The sequence below is a fragment of the Ammodytes marinus genome, assembly GCF_949987685.1.
Source record: "Ammodytes marinus genome assembly, chromosome: 23".
Lineage (NCBI taxonomy): Eukaryota > Metazoa > Chordata > Actinopteri > Uranoscopiformes > Ammodytidae > Ammodytes > Ammodytes marinus.
The window spans coordinates 10,241,324-10,263,006 of record NC_137227.1 but is presented as its reverse complement, the minus strand read 5'-3'; the positions used below and the strand labels follow the sequence as shown (position 1 = coordinate 10,263,006).

At 42.2% G+C, this 21,683-nt stretch overlaps 3 protein-coding genes across 3 annotated transcripts; all 3 read right to left on the bottom strand.

Moving 5' to 3' along the window:
* Positions 1–1,220: 1,220 nt before the first annotated feature.
* On the bottom strand, positions 1,221–5,208 carry trmt10a (tRNA methyltransferase 10A). The gene is made up of 8 exons (XM_080051710.1): positions 4,810–5,208; positions 4,201–4,243; positions 3,853–3,978; positions 3,658–3,729; positions 3,317–3,391; positions 2,930–3,079; positions 2,729–2,834; positions 1,221–1,716 (listed from the first exon to the last, which is right to left on the bottom strand). The coding sequence occupies exons 1-8, from the start codon at positions 4,968–4,970 to the stop codon at positions 1,511–1,513; spliced, it is 939 nt and encodes a 312-aa protein (XP_079907836.1). The 5' UTR covers positions 4,971–5,208; the 3' UTR covers positions 1,221–1,510.
* Positions 5,209–10,847: 5,639 nt separating this feature from the next.
* On the bottom strand, positions 10,848–12,269 carry LOC307269482 (zinc-binding protein A33-like; the record flags this gene model as incomplete). The annotated part of the gene is made up of 1 exon (XM_080052458.1): positions 10,848–12,269. The coding sequence occupies one exon, from the start codon at positions 12,267–12,269 to the stop codon at positions 10,848–10,850; it is 1,422 nt and encodes a 473-aa protein (XP_079908584.1).
* A 3,772-nt stretch (positions 12,270–16,041) lies between these two features.
* Positions 16,042–20,655, bottom strand: cUnh4orf54 (chromosome Un C4orf54 homolog; the record flags this gene model as incomplete). Its single annotated transcript, XM_080052457.1, has 1 exon — positions 16,042–20,655. One exon carries the CDS (start codon positions 20,653–20,655, stop codon positions 16,042–16,044), a length of 4,614 nt encoding a protein of 1,537 aa, XP_079908583.1.
* Between the last annotated feature and the right edge of the window lie 1,028 nt (positions 20,656–21,683).

Sequence of the window (21,683 nt, the reverse complement as noted above, 5' to 3'; positions counted from 1 at the left end):
AGGCTAGCGAAGACACTATCAAATGTCATAATAGGAGGTAGACTGGTGGTGTTAGTGCTATTTTCTTCTCACAGAACAGGGTGTTACATTCAGATGACAGGTTGGAAATAAATAAAGAGAAAATGACTTACTGCTCTGAACTTTAATTCAACCACCACTTTGAGTGCTCTCCGAGACATTGGACTCTTCTATCAGAGGACATACAAGCTTTTCTTCGCGTCACTTTACCTCGTTCCCATGGATACTACAACTTCCGGCATTGCCAGAGCAACCAGGGTTACTTGCTCCAGCTCGGGTGACCATCATAAATGTAATCCCGCATAGTGTTATTTTTCGCCTGACCTTGCAGTTTCTTTGCCACGAGTGATATGTGAACGAGTCTGCAATGTGACTAGGCTACTTAAAGATGAACCCATGAAAATCTTACGTACAGGGTTTCTTAAAGGGATAGTTCAGTATTTCTGAAGTGGGGTTATATGAGAGGCATATGCACAGTAAGTCTAATACCTCATGGAGGTAGTGATCAGCAGAGATATTTTAAGTAGTTTTGGGTGAAACAACGCTATAGCATTTTGTCCAATTTATTTTGATGGCAGTAGGCTATAGTTTACATCGTTCTTTGTGATGGATTTTTTTACCCTACCATAAGGAATGGCCAGATGTACCCACTATAGGGCCTGACCACTCTGTGCACTGTTGATGTATTACTCAATAATGTGTTATTGCTGATAAGCCTGTAATAATTATGCGCCATATAAACACACCATAAACTGAAATAATAAAAGCCTTCAAATTGGATTGTAACTATGAGACAGGGCCTCAAGATCGATATTAGTGTTGCTACAGGCCCTTATCATTTCAGTTCATATTGTGCTTAATGGTTCACTAAGCATAATGAAACAAATGTGTTTTATATTAGCCTGCGACCCTGGAACAGAATGTTGGAATACAGCTTCTCTTTGCAAAAACACCTGACAATCCCCCAACCTCTCTCTAGAATGTATCAATTTCTTTCATTTTTATATTGTGACTAAATTGTCAACAATTCACAAATACTCAAGGGATTCCAGGGCCAGTGACAACCATGGCCATGTGCTGGCTTATTCAGCTGCTTTAAATGTCTTATTAAATGACTCCATTTGGCAGAGGCCTGACAACTAAGCTTTGAGCTAAAAAATGAAAAATACACGAGAATAGAAATTCAAGTAGGTATCATTTTCTTCTGTGTAACAACAAACTGTACATTCTGCGAAAAAAATTGGAAAACTGAAATGCTGTAGCCTATTTCTATTTGATCTTCAACACAGGTATTACCCATTACATGAGGCACAAAGTAAAACGTTAAATAAATAGCCGATTTAAAAAACAAACTATATTAAAAAGGAAAAATAAACAAATGTTTTGTTTAACAGAAATGAGAATAGCTTCAATATTACAAATATATTCAGGTGTTTAACCCATCACATCAGCTGTCTTAAATTTGTCAGAATTTGTCCATTTGAACTCAAGTTTAGGCTTTTTTCTCAGTCTGTTCTGGTGTGTCGGGCTCAGAGTCACAGTCGGAGTCTTCTTCATCTTTTTCCTGAATTGTTGTTCCGTCGTGGTCGACAGCTCCCTTTCCTTTGACAGCCACCGCTCCTTTCCTTGGGGGCAGGACGCTGAAGAAGGCCTCTCGCCAGTCCCCTGTCTTCAGGTATGCAATGATGATCTCAAACACTGCAGGGTCAAGAGCACACTTTGAAACACACAATAGAGGCAATGGGAGAAAGTGAGTCAAATCAGCAATTAGTCAGACCCTTCACCCACACACAGTCCCACTTGGTTACTGCTGTACATCTGTCGAGCTTTGTATGCCAAGACGGCCCATGCAGTTAAAAGGTGGAGTCAGCGATTCTGCAGAAGGCTTTTTGTCAAAATCAGTCAATATCTCCCTGGCAGATTTTATCAGCTGCAGCTAACTAACTAATTAGCATTAGCTTTTCGAAGTATGTACGATTAATTCAGCAAAGTGTGATGTAAAACTGAAGTTAGCATCCTGACCAGTGTAAAGCTAGTTATCGAAAGTTTCAGAGTGCAAAACTATAAGAAAATATTTCTTCCTAACGTAACCCCATTAAACAGCTTATTTTCCTCAGTAGTCCCTAGGCAGGAACCGGAGAATTACATTATGCTTTAATGACAGTATTTATTATCTGTATTCTGTACGTTTCACTTTTACAAGGGAAAAGTGTGCCAATATGCAAATCAAATCACTTAGAAACCATCACTTGTCCCAGCCTCCATTAAGCAGATGAACAATGTACAATAGAATAATGTGCAATAAATAGGTGAGCACTTAAGCACTTAATTCACCAGTTCTAGTGCAAAATAGCAATGTACAATAAACATTAACACCTACACTTTATCCAAAGGCCTTCACCTTACATTTCTATGCAATACAGCAAAGTGCACTTTAACTTACAGACTATTCAAGTCAGCGATTCTGGAGGGAGCTTGTTTTCAAAATCAATTCTTGTCAAAATCAGTGAGTATCTCCTCACAATCCACTAACATGCTGTATGTACGCTGGAAAAAAAATCTGGTGTTAATACACAGCCTAGGCTCCGTAAACTGGTATGTAATCAAAGGGGCCAACCGTAGCTAGGAACATGCCCGTTTACAGAGTCTAGGCTGTGTATTAAGAGAATTCATTTTTTGACTCCACCTTTCAAATCATACTCCTCCTTACCATGGTTGACTGCTAGAACCTTCCGACTGTTCATCTTAACAAAACTGCTCAGGGGAAGCTGAGCGTGATTGATCCCCAGCTCCTTGGCCTTGTCAAAGGTGATGCCCTGCAAAAAGACAGACAAATGAAATGACCAGGTCTAACCAGGACTCAAGATTCAGAACCAGCACATTAACATTGCAGCTGTGAAACCAGACAGACCTTATGGTGGTTGTGGTCCACAAGGCCTCCGATCACATAGGCCTTCTTATGGTCCAGCTCATCCAGCACGTTGGGAGAGTCCGACGTCAGGTACACCAGATCCTCCTTAGCAACCACTTCACTATAGTGCTCTGTTTTAATGCTAATGTCCTGCACAACATACACACAACCACAAACACACACACGTATGAATGTGTACATATAGCCAATCATCATGTGAACAGCCACAGAGCTGCTGACTAAGGCAAACTATGCACAGTGACGTCATATGCAAAAACTATGTTGCACAGTCTGCGCTTGAAATGACGTGTCCCAAGCAGAAATGTCTTGGTTGTAAACAAAGCCAAAACAAATTCTGTGTGATCTGTCATACAGGAGGGTGCTTACCTTCCAGTTGACCCAGCCTTGGTCCCTTTCGTCCATGCTCTGTTTCAGCTGTCCTCCCAGGCTGGTTAGGTAAAACTGAAGAAGAGAGGTAAGGAGCTGTTACATCCGTTTCCATCTAAATGTGAAGCAAATCTCTTGAAATTACCACACACATTCGCATTAACTCTTATTTGCATAAGTCAAAAACCACCTCAATTCTGCATAAAGAAGTTTTTTGCGATTAAGAGGATTATTTTTTTTTTAAATGTTGCTGTTTCAATCATCCCTTTCGCTGATGCCATAATTCAAAATGCAAATAAAAGCAGGGCGATGGAAACCCCAGCTATTGTCAGTGCACTGACCTGCACGGGATGCGGCGCTCGTCTGTTCTCGGCGTAGCACCTCTGGATCTGTTTGTGAAGCTTCCGCACATCCTAAAGACATGACAAAGATTAGCGGTTAGGTGGAGTCAGTAGCACAGTATATCACTCTCATAACTCAATTATTACAAATGGTTAAAAAGACCCTGGTTGTTGTTCCCTGCCAGAGTTGTTTACCTTGATCATCATGAGGCTGTCAAAGCTGCAGTCCACCAGCAGCCTGAGAGAGCTGGGCGTCACGTCTCTGCGTAGACGCTTTCTGCTGGAGCTCTGGCCCTCTCCTTGCTGCTCATCCTCATCCCCCTGAAAAATGATGACGCACGGTTAGGCCATCCATTTTAAAATCCAAATTCAATTAAGTTTGTTAGGAGTCGAACAGTGTTAAAAACTGAAAATCGGCTAAATGGATTTCCCCCTTCAACTAGAGTCAATACGGTATAGTAGCCTAAGCCTAGAGAGCTCTCACTCTTCTCTGGGATTTCATTTTTAAAGGCCAGATCGCCCAACCCCACGGTGAAGACATACCTTCTCCCGCTGACGCTGCTGCCTCTTCTGCTTTCGTTTCTGCCTGTAGAGGGAAACAAAGGAGAGGTAGTACTGGATATGAGGGCAATGGCATGATGACACTTTACTGCACACTCCCACATTATAGACATATCTAAACCCTATACACACTTGCAGTTGTATGTATTTCTGCTGGACTTCAGTTTATTGGATCAATTCAATGCCAGTTTCAATGCCAATTCAATGCCAGTTTATTGGATCAATTCATTGTTGGTGTTTGTAGTTTCCATGGGACCAGCATGTACCTGCTATAGTCTACGCTTTTGTTTGCTAGAGCAAGTGAGGCTTTTTGCACGTTTGTTTGCAAAGAACACATTGATCATGCAATGCAAATTAAATGTAAATCCAAGCTTCTGTACAGACTTAAGACACTTAATAAGTGCATGAGTGTCATATTGATTTCCAGTTTATTCGGGTTTGGTCTTAGAGTAAAGTAACACTACAGACTTAAATTAACATATGTTTGAATGGAGTTTGGTATGTAGAGAAACACTGTCTGGGGCTATCGTGGACTAAGTACAGTGAGTGACACCTCTGCAGTGGAATGACTGGATGAGTTTGCTCGCTTACTTTCTCAAATCCCTCTCTTCTTCCCATTTCTGCTGTTTCAGGAGCTTCTTCCTCTGCCTCTTGGACAGAGTTTCTCCACCGACGCTGTTTGTCTTCTCACCGCCGGGACCGTTCTCCTGCGGCCCGCCTGGAGCTTCACTTTTCACGCTACTATCCTCCATATGGTCCACAGCACAGGTGCCTTTAGTGTCAACTAGTTATCAATGTTAGCTCGCTGGCTGCTCCTAGCATTAAGCTAACTTGCAGCATGTAATAGCCATTCAGAGTCCCGTCACGTTTTATAAAGTTCACGGGGAAGGAAATATGTTAAAAGCGCCTCCTCGCCGTCATACAGAGAAAGAAAATTAACTTAGTAAGCTGTTCAACTTAGCCATACACACTTCCACATGTATGTTATGCTGGCGCTATGGCTGGCGCATAAATTACGTCATTTACCCGCGTCAGATGCATTCAAGTACCCTCGTAGCCTATAATAACTACATTATAGCAGCACACAAAAAGTTGATAGACGAAATGCTAACGCGAACTTAATTATAAATACGTTAATATATAGATAATATACAGGTTGTATCGACAATTCATAGGTAATATGCTATCATGCGGAAATGTGTCCCATTTGTGTGTGTTCTTAATACAGACAAAACCAAATATATGTGTTTCTCCAGAGCAAAAACTACACATTTTAATGATCTTATTATTCACACAAATAATGGATCTCATATTGAAAGAGTCACTGAATATAAATATCTTGGCATCTGGATAGATGACAAACTCTCTTTTACATTTCACATAAAAAATCTTGTCTGTCGTCTGCGACAAAAGATTGGATATTTTTATAGGAATAAAGCCACCTTCCCGTTGTTCAGTAGGAAAAGGATTATTGAGGCAGTTTTTATGTCTGTCCTTGATTACGGTGATGTGGTCTACCGGCATGCATCACATTCATGTCTTAAACTCCTAGACTCAGTTTTTCACTCTGCTTTAAGGTTCATCTCAGGAGATGCTTATGACACACACCATTGTCTTTTATATGAGAAGGTTGGGTGGCCCTCCCTTAAAGAGAGACGTGATGCACATTGGCATGTTTTTATTTACAAAGCCTTGACTGGGAAGCTTCCTCGTTATTTAACAGAAATGCTGCTTGTTTCAGATGGGCTTTATCAGACCCGCTCCACTGACATGCTTATGCTTTATGTCCCACAAGCCCGGTCTGAGCTGGGAAAGACAGCTTTTAGCTTCAGTGCACCTGACTCCTGGAACAACTTACAGCTAAAAATTAAACTAAATACATTCATATCCTTTGGCCAATTTAAACAGACTATCTTGGATCTGCCAAACTCTACTTGTAACTGTTTTAATTAGACTATATTGTACTTTATGCCTTTTAATTGCTGCCACTCTTCCCCACTCTGTAAATGTTTCAATCGTTTTGTTTTTTCTTCTCTTCACTTGTTGTGTATTTGATGTTTTTGCATTGAATATTTTGTTTGTATTGTTGTTTTGAATTTGTTTTGACTCGACGTCATTGAAAATGAGGGTCACCCCTCAATTGGTCTCTCGAGGATAAATAAAAGTTAAATGAAAATGAAAAATTTAACACTGGTGGAATTTTTTTTTGGGGGGGAGTCATAAAAATAAGAGACACCTGAGGGAATGTCCATCCTCAACGTTGCATTCATTGACATATAATCAAAATTATTTTAAAGGTTCAATGGGTCATATCTAGTTGTGAGATTCTAGATAGCAACATTCCATCTCCATCCTCCTTTTTAGAGAATTTGCAGAAGCTGCGGAGGCCTTCAAAGACGAGAAGCTATTTACTTAAGATGGCATCATCCAGCACTTCCTCAAGTATTTCAACAATATCAAGTGATGAGGTGAAGATGTATTTAGCCTGGTCTTTCAACAGGTGGATTTCCAGCAGACACCCACTAGACCTACATAAGAATGCGCTTACAAGGCCTTTTAAGTTAGTCTGTCCTGTGCTACTGTGGAAACATGGCGGCACGCCCCACTCTTACGTAAATGTAAATGTTTCACTCTAAGGTAATAAAAAAACATTTTTACTTTTGCTTGTGAATACTATATTCCATTTCCAAAAAGTCTGTTCTGATTATTACACATTGCACCTTTATGTTCTATTTGTTGACTTATATGTTATCAAAATATTTTGAATTACTATTTTTAAAGGAATGGCGGTAATTGGATGTGGTCCAACAGTCCGAGGTATCCCTGAAAACAAAAAGTGGCCCCTCTGAGATCAAATGTCCACAGTCCTGGTCCCTGTGCTAAACCTGTCTTGAAGTGCAAATACTTGTCATCACTAAAATAAAAAGCCAATAGACATTGAGCATAGTGTGTGATTGGTGATGAGAAGAATATAAAACACATTGTCTTAGTTGTTTATTTACTCCTCCTTTTATTGCTGTTAATTAAAATTGTTCTGCACATGAGCACTTTATTTTGAAAATGAGCACAGACACCTGACCAACAGGTTAACATGCACCTTGTTCTGTTTCTTGTTCTTTTACTGACCACTTCATATTTCTAATGTCCTCAGTGTTGCATTTTAGTACCACATAATAGTGTGTGTGTGTGTGTGTGTGTGTGTGTGTGTGTGTGTGTGTGTGTGTGTGTGTGTGTGTGTGTGTGTGTGTGTGTGTGTGTGTGTGTGTGTGTGTGTGTGTGTGTGATGCGTGTGTTTGTGTGGCTCTGGGTGTTATGGAATGCGTTGCTGACACTCTGGACTTAAATGCCTCTGTGTGAGTATACAGTATGCCGTACAGGCTCTGCAACATGATCCTGCATCCATCCACCTGCACTACATCCCCCTCCTCCTAACCCAGTTTCTATATGTGCCCACAGGCCGCCGAAGGGACTTTAACACCTATTGCATATTTAGAACACATTCCAAAATCAATAGTGCTAAGCCAGTTTTCGACCTCAAACGTGCAGTTGTAAGTGCTTAATAGGTTTTCTAAAAGATGGAAATCATCCGTGCATTTTATAAGAGTGTGGAGGTCAGACACAAGAGGTCTTAACAATATTAGGACCAGTGCTTTGAGAATTAATTATGCTAAAGCTAAGCTAAACACTGCAGTTCTGTATGTAACTTCATGCCTCCATTGTGTTTATTGTATCTGTTTATTTTGCAAAAAGAATTACTTGAAAAATAGAAGTTAACTGAGATCGCAAGTGGAACATGAAACCTAAAACATAATTGTTTCTGTACAAAATGGAATGGAGCATGTGCCTATGGTTTATTTTGTGATTAAGAATTGTACTAACAACAGTCCACAATAACTACAGAAACATAATGTAGAGGAGATTCATATTTATTACATGTTCACGGTGCACAAACACATTCGATATCGGCATTTGATGAAACATCTATTGCAGTATTTGTGACAACATTTTGAACCGACACTGTTCATTTGCAAAACACATCAAAGGTAAAGACTTAAATGAAGCTTTCATTAAAGTTACATTGACTTTTCATGTCTATCTGTCCACCTAAACCCATCAGTTCCTCCTGTGCAGTCACCATTACATTCTATACAAAAGCCCCCTAATTCAGGCATCCTCACATGACAAATCTACTTTCTTTTCCCTTCACGCAACTTACTGCCTTTCCAAAAAGTTCATAGCCACCCTTTGAAATCAGAAGAGTGGTCTTACCTCAGCCCAGAAGTCCTCAAATTACTCAGTGTCGCATCAGAACATTGGGTCTCCATTGAGAACTGCAGAAAAAAAATATTTACACATTCATACATACAACAACCTGTTCTTTTCTTCTATTGCACAGTAGTAAAAAATAAAAATAAAAAAAGAAAGAAAAAGGTTTCTTCTCCATGCACATTCAAAAAATGCTGCAAAATTAATAACACATTGCCGCAACAACCAAAAACTAAGGCAATTCAAATCAATTAAATGACCGCTGAGGTTGAGGACACCAGTGAATTCATTGGCAAACTATTAAAAAGTGACTGAATACAAAAGTGCACATTAAACCGTAGATTCTTTGTGGATCGTTCAGAAATATACATAGTTTTGGATCTTCTGCACATGCGAAAGAAAATCTATCAGTGAGAGCTAATCAGAATGTTTTTGTTATTTGGGCGAACTGATTCAATTTACAGCATATTCCAAACACATGTACGATGAGGTGATCAATCCAAAACAGTGACCATGACTTAACAGGTCCTACATTAAACATCTCAGCAGCTCAGAAAGCAGAAAAAACTCACACTCAAACACCAAGACAATTTTCATGATCCATGTGGCGTATTTTCGACAAAACACTGCTTATAAAAACATTAAAAATTACCTTTTCAAAAATCTGGTGTTCTTTTATAGTAACGACAGTGGCTAGTGCAGTTATTATAAAACAATGCTTGGTGATGGGTCAGACTGGACACTTTTAGTCTCCTAGTATAAAGGCAGTAAATGAAAAAAGGATGGACTGACCAGCAGATCCACAGTCTGTGAAGTATAAAGTACAGAACAATAAGTCAGCGTCAAAGTATTATCTTGGAAACTGTGAAAGGCATACTGTGGAAATAAATGTAAAACAGGACTAAAAAGCAGACCAGTTTGAAGGTCACATGGTTTAGTTATCCCAGAGGTCTCTGCTTTGCCTGCTATATTCCTTAGCATCCTGTAGCTGCACTGCACTTTAAATTTTTTTTTTTTTTGCACTGCACTTTAAATTGTTTAGAGACAGATTCTTTACCTTCCAGTGAGAAGGAAGAACGATTGGCCAGTTTCAATAATATTTCAAAAGAAATGCAAAATAAAAGATTCCAATGGGATACACTGTGTTCGAAAATGAACTGAATCTTCTGCAGTAAACGCAGGGCAAAAGCACGATGAGAGATCACCATTGTATAGATTCAACATACATTATTAAATCTAGTATTATTGTAGTTTGCATAGTTGATTAACTGAGTACGACATTTCCATGAATATAAAAACATGTGGTGGTTGATAAAAAAAATTGTGCATTTTAAAGCAAAGGTATAGACTCTTCATAAAATGCAACACACAAGAGTTGGTAATAATATTGGTAAAGAGATTTGTCTATATAATGCAATATTGTGTTTTAGAAGTAAATAAATTACAAAATCGCATAAAACTACTAAATCTGATAAGTGATTCTGAAAGAATTCTCAGTATCGAGCCCTGATCAATGTAGTGTTCATAGTCAATGCAATCCATGCAAACTAATTCAGTTTTATACAATGCGATGTTATAAAACACGAAAAGAAAATACACTCATTATACACATCTTGTACAAGTTAGAAAAAAGGTGAAACAGGATGTAAATGATCCCTTTTATACAAGGGGGTCCTGATCCATCACCAGCCAATAAAATCAACATACGAAACACAATGAAGAGTCCGAAACCCAGGGCAGTCCTGCATCCACTCACGGCCCAGCCCTGTTGGAAACCAAGAAAACAGAAACAGATGCTAAGTTCTCAGCAAAATTAACCATTGATAGCAAAAGGAAAGCATTATTCAGTTTGCAACTTTAGATTTAACAAAGCTCTTGAGACAAAATTGTAATTACAGGACATATTTTGAGTGCAGGTTCCTGGTTGTCTCACACTAGTCTGCCTGACTGACGGCCATTTTGTTTTTACTTCATTATTCGGTCTTGCATAATGTTCATGTTGTGCCAGATTGTGCTTGGAATGATTTTTCCCTGATTATTTTTTGCCTGAAGAAAAATGCATCTTTTAGAAGTGTTATTTTTTCTGGACTTACAACAACCGGTGTAGGTGTGTTTATCTTATCCATACTTGTTTGCAAATGTCTCTGTCATGCATCTGAAACCAGCCTTGGAGTTTCTCTCCAAGCACAAACTAATCACAATTATACAAACACCTATTTTGTGGCCGAAAAGTGGCCATATTAGTAATTTTGGGATAAAATAAGCAACAAAATAAGTGGTATTTATTCTTGTTATAGAAATAGACACCTCATCATCATCCTCATCATCATGATACTCCTTATTACCATCAATGACATAATTACCTACATCTCTAACTGTGCAGTGACTTTCAGTGGTGAAATCCTCAGTGGCAGTGGATCTATAGTGTTAATGAAGGGAAACAGCTTCTCAGTGAAAAGTCTCCCAGTTTGGGAGAAGGTGTATATGTTCGTATCAGTGTCTACATCAAAGAATGACAGCTTCCTCCTATTCCAGTCAAGATGCACTCGGATCCTCTGGATCGGCTTCTTCACAGAGAGGACTTTGTCCATAACTGGTGGAGCGTACGCTCTGTATTTCCCATCCTTGAACCATATTTCCCAGTATCCATCTCCATTCCTTGTGACAGACTCTGCATACACACCCACTGCCCAGTTTGTATTATTCCTTACTTCAATATCCCAGCAGTGGGTCCCAGAGTTGAAGCCCTCAGATCCCAGCACAGTGACATAGGATTCAAATCTTTCTGGGTTTCTTGGAAGCAGTCTCTCTCCTTCTATCGCTGCATATCTCACACTTTTCAGATCTTCAGACAAGATGAGGTTTGGAAAAGCAGTGTTTGGATCCAGGATCACAGGAGAATATGTAACCATGTCCTTCATCTTGTTCCAGATGTTGAATGTCAGGTTGCCCAGGTGTTTTGCCATATCTATCAAAGCTCCTGAGGCCAGCTCTGAATCAGCCAATGGGTGGTGCTGCTGGAGCCGTAACAGTGCAGTCTTGTAGGTCTTCAGGAATGAGACATCTTCAGCTCTCAGCTCCTCCTCTGTGGCTCTGACTGTGTCTGAAAGAGCTGCAATGTCTTTACTCAGAGCCTCAATCCTCTGCTTCATCATACTAGTCTTCTGCTTCTCTTCCTTCATCAGTGCAAAGATCCTGACCTCCTCTTCTTTTTCTAGAAACTGGTGAAGCTTCTTGAACTCATCCTTAATCTGCCTCTCTGTCGATTTGGCCTGGACCTTTATGTGTTCAGCCGATTGATCCCAGTTAACTTTAACCTGCTTAAAGTACTCCAGTTCGACCTGTAAGGGCTTCAAGGTTTTCTTAAGCTCCTCCTTGTAATCCTCTGCAGCTTCATTGACGGGTCGGAATCTGTGGTTGGTGTGTATTTTCGAATCCCGACAGACCATGCACACTGGTTGCTGATGGTCCAGACAGAAAAGCCTTAGTTTCTCTGAGTGCAGAGAGCAGAGAGCTTCGGACACTGCAGAAGCTTTCTCTTGTAGAGAAAGTTCCAGTGAGAAGGCTTCGCACAGGTTCTTTAAAACCAAGTTACATGGTGGGTCACTTTTTGAAGATCTTCTTTTACAAATTGGACACTGGTTAATCCCTTTCGCTGCCCACCAGCTCTGCAGACAATCTTTGCAGAAGCTGTGGCTGCATGACAGCACAACAGGATTTTTGAAGATTTCGTGACAAACCGAACAAGAGAAGTCCCTCTCTTGTGGAGAAACCCTAAAAGCCATTCTGAGTGAAATTGAAAACACAGCAGAAAGATACTTCCAACAGGAGACGGGTTGGTTAGTTGTAGCTCTAGAAGAAAGTTCCCTAAAAGTTGCTATCACTTTTCTTGAAATGTTCTGCTATTCCAGTATTCCTAGTACCCCTTACTCCTTATTTCTTCTTTCTCAGTGGAATCTGTCCGTCTCTCCGGATGTGTCTCTGTCCTCTGCAAACAAACTCCCTTTTCCTTGTTTAAATGTTGTTGAGTCATAAGTTGGAACTTGTCAGGCCACATTTTTAAAATGCTTGACTATGAACTGTACCAACCAGGTGTGTGTTGAATTCCAAAGCAATGCACACACTGGTACAGCAAGGATGCTAGGAATTTTCTTAACTCTTCCTCTTCTGAATCTGTGGTTGGTTTTAGGCTGCACTTAGGCCTGATAATGTTTTGAGCGAAATGCTATATTTATACCCCTGTTTTGTGCGAATTATGTATGTAGGACTTGTACCTTTTATAAACAGTGCCCATGCCACATCATTCATTTAGAACATGGCAAAGGTACTTTTGTATAGCTCTTTATCAAAAATAGCAAATTTGCCTCATGGGGCTTTGAAATATGTACATGTAAATAAAACACCCTCTAACCTTAGACCCTAGATATCCCCAACTTTGCAATCAGCAAATGGTGGAAGTAGCTGTATTCCAGTATTCCTAGTAATCCCCTACTCCTTATTCCTCCTTTCTCATTGGAATCTGTCTGTCTCTCAGGATGTGCCTCTTTCCTCAGCCAATAAACTGTTGACTCGTTTATACGTTGATAGTCAGATAAAAGTTGGAACATGTCAGGCCACATTTTTAAAACACTTGACAATTAACTCTACCAACCACAGGCGTGTTGAATTCAAAAACAAAGTGTGCACACCGGTCCAGTAAGGACTCTATGAATTTTCTGAACTCTTCCTTGTGTTCCTCTGAAGCTTGATCGATGGGTCTAAATCCTAGTGTTAGGCTCATAATGTTTTGAGCTAAATGCAAGCCTCAGCATGCTAACATGTTCATTATTTTTAGGATGGGGAGAATTTCATTAGCTATGTAGGATCGTGGTCAGAAACAAGTAATGGACTAAGGTAACTGGACACTGGACACATTGTAATTAGCGTTCATCATTTTGGGACCATGAATCTGAGTCTGTGCCAACTTGCATGGCAATCCATCCAATCTTTGCTCAAATATTTTAGTCTGGTTATTTTGGTAATAATAATAATCACAGTACTTTAAGTGTATACTTCTTCATAAGTGTATACTTATTCCTGCTCCTTTTCAGGCATATCTCAGCAATACGGATAATTTGTTTTATTTTATTTTTTATTTTTTTGTGAAAACGTAATTTTTGTTTATTGTATTTCTATGCTTTTCATTTTGTTTTGTATGTTTGATATGTCTGAAATAAATTGAATCAAATCAAATTAAAAAAAAACAGTAACCCTTTAACATTACATTATATGGCTGACGCTTTTATCCAAAGTGACTTACAATTCCCCTGGTGTCTCAGTGTGCTTCTTCAACCAAACCAGACACATTTTCTCTCATATCTTTAGTGTCAACATTTTGTATTCTTGCAAACAGTATTTTTAAGACCTGAAAGATAAAGATTAGGCGTTTCTCTGTTAAACAAAGCACCATATGTTCTCAGCAAGGAAAATGACAGTAATATCAAGTTTGATCTAATTATGGTTTGGATCCCATGGAATCCTTACAAGATATCTGTTGATCCAAGGACTGGGTCCAACTGTCTTCGGCTGTTTTCTCGACATAGGTGGAAGTTATTTCCACACTCAAATACACCCTGACAGTATTTGTTTGGTATGTGGCGATTGTTAATTGTCACAGTCGTGGATCCAATCTGTAGGATTTAAACTACCTTTCACTCACAAATCCATTGCTCCAACCTTTAGACCATGAGACTGCAGACTATCCGTTTACTAGATAAACATAACTGAGCCCTCTGCTATGTGAGTGTCATTCTCAAATGAGAAGGGGAACTCCAAATGTTCAGCCGCATTGCATCCGTGGCTATCTGCTGCTATGTAGCATGTTGTGTTTATGTAATTGCTGATGAGACGCCACGTGAACCTGGCTCTCACTCTCTGTCGTTAAATGACTGGTCCTATAAAAAGCCACCTAACCCCGCTGCGACTCTAACCTGCCACACAGCCTCTTGACATCCAGCAGCAGCTGAAGCACGCAGTCCGTGTACTGTATACACATGACAAACGGCTTCCATCGCCTGACCTTTTACTCCTGCAAATATTATGTCCCCCATACCACAAACACACATTGAAACACCTAGCCTGTGAAAAATTGTATCTCAATAAAATTCTCTCTACCTCCGCTGGGATATCAGGATTCACGAACTAGCTTGAGAGGTTAAGCGCGTGCTGAGGTGTTCAGTTGCAAACTTTACAGTTACATTGGGATTCCTTTCTCATGAATGTTGAGTTCTACTACGTGATTGGTTGAATGCTTGAAAGCAAATCTGAACAAAATTGAGAAACCTAGCAGAGATAGCAGCAGCAGTTTTAGAATAAGCACTTGCAGTAGTAATATTAGTGTGCTATTATGTCATTAGACTTTCTAAGAGATAGGAAAGAAAAGAGGCACCTCTTTCTAATGGAGAGTTAAGGTTATCTTAGAACTTTGAACATTGAGAAATTGGCACACAACATGGGCACTGGAGGGTTGCCCGGCCAACTTGAAAGGTACTCTGGGCTTCTCAAGTCTCACTCTTGTGTGACACTAGAGCATAATGAAACATGGCCATGAAATTAGGCCAAGAATATATCCCAATAAAATTAAAACAGCACTCTCATTAAAACTAATTATACTGTCAATCTTCATCAAGTGTATTAGTTTCACTTTCTTTTCTTCTTTTTTGAGTAATTTGTCTCTAATTTATTTCCCTGTTCTAGACAGAATTTGGAATGTAAGACTTGTACATTTAATCAATAGTACCAATACCACATAATCAATTCATAATGTGGCATCAGTACTTCTAGCCCCTTATCCCAAATAAGAAATGTGCCTCATTGGGCTTTACAATCTGTACATTATAAGACACCATCTAACCTTAGACCCTAGATAGGTTGACGAAAACTCTCGAGAACTTCCAGTCTCAAGTAGTTTTTTTCTATTATATTGAGCAAAAGAGAAATAGCTATTTCAATAAATTCAATGTCCATCTTGGTTATCACAAGCAGAAAATAAAAATAAAAAACAAGAACATATGCAGAAATGTTATCACTTTATTAACATATTTAGATATAAGGGAGACAAAAGAATGAATGTCACTGCTAAAGCTATTGTGCGTAACTTTTCCATAGAAATGAATGGTTACTTTAAAGCAATGGCCAAACAAGTTGACACAATATTGATTAAGCTCAACAAAACTCTCCCTGTATTTCTCAGTTTGGCTACATTTACAAACTGGGATTGCCGACCTACACTGGCGCACAGAAATATCCCAAGAAAGGTTTTAGTTGTTGTTTCTTCTGTTGAAAAAAACCTGGATGTACAGCAGAAAGAATAAAATCCATGCGCCATCACCTAAGGCTTACCTTAAGTAGAAGCATCGACATTGTTGTTGTACTAAAGCTTTAAAATGAAAGCAAATTCATATATTTTTATCCTTTGATTATATTGTAAGCATATCTTGGTTCACCTAAATCCTCGAAAAAACCTGACACTGAACACAAGCAAAACAGAACTACTCACCTTTCCAGGTTAGCTTCCGTTCATCTGTGCTCCACCACAAAGCTCATGGTGGTCCCATCAAAGGAGGGCGGGGCGATGATCCTGGGCCCTTGCTGGGAGGAGATGCTGATGACCGGCTGCTTCACGCTGGAGAAGCCTTGTTGTGGTGGCCTGTTGGCGTTGGCTTGCTGTTGAGCCCCATAGGCCACCTGGGGAGACTTTCCCATGGCCATGTAGTAGGGACTTTCCATGTACATGCCCTCAGCCTGCTGCAACAAGGCTCTCTCCGCACTCTCGGCTTCCGACTGCATCGACATCTGCGACTGCACCAGTGTCCGCGCAGGGATCATGGAGGATGTCGGCATGTAGCCCGGGTAGACCATATAGGTGTGCCCGTACGCTCCTGGGTTGAGGGCCAAAGGTGACATCGGCATGGGCACCGGTGTCATCGGAGGCTGGGGCATGGGCATGGGCATGGGCACGTCCACATACTGCCCTGTCTCAGGGTCAAAGAGGCGCCTGGTGGCCGGCTGCACGGGAGTGTCTACCAGGTAGTAGTTCCCAGTGGTGGGATCCAGCAGCATCTTCCTCTGAGTGGCCTGGAAGGGCTCCATGGCGGGAGCGGGAGTGATTGCAGGGGAGAAACAGTACACCTGAGGTTGATTGGGGGACATGCCCATCGGCAGGGAGTGGTAGATGGTGGCAGGAGGGATCTCCGGTGAACACGTCTCCATCACATTGCTGGAGCGTCTAGGGGCCTGGTTGTGTTCGTCCTGGCTCCTGGCGCCGAATCCCAAGTGTCCTGGAGGTGTTGTTTGTTGTTGCTGGGTGTTGAATACGTACAATGGCGTTTTATCAGCCGCCGAGGCTTGCTTTTCACTGCTGGCGTAAGACTTCACCGGAATGGTTAGGTAGTTCTCATTGTCAGCTGTGGCGCTCAGGGGCTCCTGCATTGACCTCTGTACCTCCCTTGATTCGGCTACCTCATGTCCACCTTGTTTTTTCTGGCTGACTTTTAAGGACACGGGATATTTGGGGGATTTTGGAACGAAGCCTTTGGTGCTGAATGGTGTTTGTGTGGTGTTGTTTGTCTGGGGGGGTGTCTTTGCTTGTGTGTAGGCCTTAAAGCTAGAGCTGAGGTTGAACATATTTTTGTACCCTGTGGAGGTGGTGGCTTGCATTGACTCACGGCTGCTAGGATTCTGAAAGACCGTGTTGTCTTGTCTCAGCAGGCTGTCCATGCCATGGGATGCCTGTACTGCTGGGGGAGTCTTGGCAGTGTTTGGATAGGAGTCTCTTCTGACTGTCACCTCCTCCTCCTCAGGTCCTCCCAGCTCCTCTCTGGCTATCAGTGAAAGCACATGGCTGTCTGTCAGGGGCTGGCTCTTGGCCTTCCTTTTCCATTCATTTCTTTCAAACACATAGAGCTGCTCCATGGTTTTCACAGCGGCCTGGAGTTTTTGCAAAGCCCCCTGGTTCTCCATCTTTGATTCAGGCTTCTTATCTATGATGTCTGATATTTGTTTGCCTTCCATTCTCAATCCAACACCTCCCTCTGAGGAACCGTTAGAGTTATCTATGGGTGCCCTCACTGCTGCCTTTTGCAGCGGAGCACTTTTAGCGCCCTCTGGAGACGATCTGTCGACGTCAAAGGGCTCCGGTTTAGATAAGTCAAACAGATTTTCAGATTGTTTTCCGTTACTATTTATGTTCACAGACTGACATTTTATCACTATAGGGGACACAGAGTTGGGATTTCGATAGGACATTTGCTTGTTTTGCTCTGAATGGCTGTCAGCTGAGGCAAAGTTTGATTTAGTTTCGTTGTTATCTAAAGACACAAAGTGATAGGAGCTTTTAACCATTTTACGCACGTCTCTTACTTGGTGTATGGGCGTCTGCAGCTTTCCCTTATTGTCTCTAATGTCTCTCACCATGAATTGTGGCACTTTATCTGAAGACTCACCCTTTAAAGCTGCAGCCAGCGCCTGGCATGTGAAGTCATCTGTTCTGGCGAGGCTGCTTGCGTTACTGCCTATATTAGGAGCGCGCAGTTTGGAGACGCCAAAATGCTCCCTTTTATCGTCTCGGACGCTCCTCAAGTTGATTTTAATTTCTGGAGATTTGGATGTAGCGACTCGTCCGGTGTCTGCGATGTACAAAGTGTTGTCAGAGCGCAGATTTAACCCTCCTCCATTTCCACATGGGGAATAATTACCGCTCTGCAGCTGCTGTCCGCCCTCTCCGTCGCTGGGCAGCAGTTGGATACTTGGCACAAACAAATGTGACATTTTCGTGAGTTTGTCGCTGCCCGACGAGTACTGATCCCCCTCGCAGTCTTTGTTAGCTGAAGATGACTTCTCCCCGGCAGTTTTATTGTTTTTATGATCCTTTTGAAACTCTAGCTCCTCGTCCTTCCAGCATCTGAATGCGCTATTTTGGCTTCGAAGCAGCGTGCCTTTGGACGCTTCCAATGTGCCTTTTTTAGTATCGATTCCAGCTTCATTCGCCGACTCCAAATTAGTTTCTGGAGCGCCAAGCGTGTCTTGTCTCCTTGTGTCGCTCATGGTATCACTTGAGCCACTGTCCATGAAGTCTTCCAAATCATCCATGCACATTATAGTGTAGTCGGAGCTGCTCTCGGAAAACATAGAGTTCTTTCTTTGCATCTCCCTGCCCTCCTTCCCCGCGTAGCCGTCGCCCTCCTGGTGCGTAAAGCACGGGGAGGGTGCCTTCCGCGACTCCCTGATCTCCCCCCTTTCCATCTTGAGCTCCTGCTCGAACTGCATCTTCTTAGAAATCACATTTTTGAGCAGGCTCGAGGCGAATACGGCCTTTTTGTGTGCGTCTTCCATGGCGTTAGAAGGCGGCTTGCTGGCCCCTCTCCTCTGGCCGCCTGGCAAAGTGTCGGTAACTTCATCCGTGGAACGTGATCCCACTGCAACATTTCTTGCAAAGTTGTGAGTGCGTCTTTCTGCCTCCTCGGACATGCCCGAGTTCACATTGCAGCGAAAGTTCAGCGTCTCCGTGAGTCTGATCATCCCACCGTGTACCTGTCTGAAATTCCCCATCAGCTCTATTTTCTTAGTAGATGCCGATGCACTGCTGTGGGGATTGGCATTCAGAGTGAACATCTTGCTAGTGGGCGGTTTGATGCTTGCCAGTGCAACGCCCTTATAGCCCCTCTTGTCTATGTTTTTGGCTATTGCAAATGAGGCCGTGGAGTTTTTGTGAGAAACGACACTTTGGTCTAGTCCCTTGGACATGTCCATGTTGCCGTATTTCAGGTCGACAAACGTGGACCAGCTGTTGACCCCCTTCCCCGCATGTTCTGAGGCAGAGGACTCGCTGGAGGTGCTGAAATTAATGGCTTCCAGGTAGGGATAGGCCAGGCTCTTAAAGGATTTGGCTGTCAGGTTGCGCACCTCCTTGTCAGCGTCGTCTAGCTCGCTTACAGCGCTGGACTCGCCGCTGGAATACCCGGTGACCTCTTTCCCCCTCAATTTGCGGCCAAAGTGCAAGCGTCCGGGCGCGGCTATGAAACACTTTGCCCGGTCATACAACGTCTCCGCCTTATTATGACTATCGACTCCCCTCAACACATAAGTGTCTCCGGAGCGCCTGGCATGATAGAGGATATTCCCCTGTTCTCGGGTGCTGCCCGGGTCATTTATAGCTCGAGAGGTGGTTCTGATTGACAGGTGGATCTGTCCAGCACTGTTGCCACTGCACTGGTGCTGTTGCTGTTGTGGCTTTGACACGCTCTCATCTGAGCTGGTGGTGGTGGTGTTGGTGAACTTGGCCGCGTCGCAAGGATCACTTTCAAGCAGAGTGCTGACTCTCGCTGCGCCCCGAGGGAGAGGCTGCTGCTGGCGGCGGGCCCCCCTCTCCCCCTCCGCCGCCCCTTCGCCGCTGTCAAGAGAAGCGTAGTCAACGAACGAAAACACCCGGTTGTCATCCTCCATCTCCCAGCTGGCGGAGGAGCCCACGCCGCCGCCGTCCCCTTCATCATGGTCGGAGAGCTCCGATAGCTGGATCTCGTGCGTTGTAATGTAGTGGGACTCGTCCTCCTCCGTTACGCACGGCACGCAGAAGTGGGAAAGCACCAGACTGACGCCATCGTCCGACTCCCAATCATCCGACTCACTTCTCCCGCACAGATAGTTATCGTTTAAGAATAACTCCTCATCTGTTGTTGTGTTTTTGTTGTCCTCTTCGTTGTTGTTGGACCCGTCCTGCTGCGTAATTACGCGCTCGCCTTTCTCACCAGTTTTGAGGCAATCCTCTGTCTTTGCTTTGGGACAAATGAGATCTGATGACGAGGTTGGATCAAAAGAATCCGCCTTGACATCTTGTGAGGAAAAGTTCTCATTTCTAGAATCCTCTTTCTTCTGATTAGCTTCGATCTTGCTTTTAATCGCCATCTCGTTGGTCAGTTCCTTTGCGCGCAGAGCCCCGCAGCTACTGTTGTCAATAAGGACAGACATTGGGTTTCTCTCATCAAAGTGACAGTCTTTTTCCGGTTGTGCCCCGCCTGTGTCCACGTCCAACTCGACGTATTTGCTTTCATCCCCTTTGCCACCGCGCGCCAGTTTTTGGAGCAGCTCTGTTACTTCCAAATGAGTTTTCTCCACACAGCTTTGCCCAGTCTTCATAGCTGAACCGGCCTGATGAAGTTTACATTTGGAGTCTGACAGAAAATAAACGGAAGAGTCTTAAGCCCCCAAATGATTGCTTTAGTCCCCGAAGAGGAGATGGTGGTGCTGCGTCCGTCCCACGGTCACACTCAGATGACACGGAAGCGCCCCAGGCATTCCAGTTCACCGAGCCTAAAAGCCGAGTGTCTAAAAAGGACCAGAGACATTACGAACTACTGTCTAGGCCACAGGGTTCTCAAGTTGGGGTTCGCGGGACCAATAGGGGAACGTTGAGAAGCAGACCCCTGCAAATTAGTTTATGAAATATGATCATGAGGTGTTTCCCTAACAAAAGGTCAACTTTTCCATATTTATATAACTTACTAATGAGGTGCGTAGGCTACTTTACATAATTAGGTAACATTGATTACATTATGACAGTTGGGTATTATTTCTGACTACAGTAGGCTATAGTATATCTCAGAGAGGGAAATATTGTACTTTTTAGTTGTTGTTCTTTTAAAACAAAAGTACATGTGATCAGTTTCTTGTAGTCTATAACTGACTTTTAAATGTCCTACCTTTTTCTTTAAAACAATTGATTTTACTGCAGCACCTTGCCTTTTCAGCCCATTTATGAGAGCAAGTTTAAAATATTGGAGTTTTAAATATTGTTCAATATTGTTTTATATTCTGGTTTAGCTGCTAGTGAATGATGCAATGGTATTCTTCCTCCACTGCTGGTAAATAGTCAAATTTAGCAGATGTTCTCTATCTAGACTATGTGGTGAAAAAAAAACATTTGAACATTCCCACTCAATGTCCTTGTAACTTACTTATTAAAGTAAGTAGTTCCTTCCTTATCAAATCTGTTCTAATGTAGTGAGAGAGTTGTCCTCATGAAGCACAGCAGTGACTGACCCATTTCTGCCTGACAAACAGATAACGTGTCGGTGCAGACAGATGGCTCAATGGCTGTTTTTAAAAATACACGTCAAGTCTCAAATATAGGCGCCGAGGCAAAATGTGAAGACTGCAGCTGTGTT

Bases quoted from the DNA above. Each gene is read 5' to 3' on its own strand.
- trmt10a (XM_080051710.1), bottom strand. From the start codon at position 4,970: ATGGAGGATAGTAGCGTGAAAAGTGAAGCTCCAGGCGGGCCGCAGGAG. The intron at 3,730-3,852 runs GTAAACAACTCT...TCATGTCTTTAG, and splicing joins ACAGCCTCATGATGATCAAG to GATGTGCGGAAGCTTCACAA. The intron at 3,392-3,657 runs GTCAGTGCACTG...TCTCTTCTTCAG, and splicing joins GAGCGCCGCATCCCGTGCAG to TTTTACCTAACCAGCCTGGG.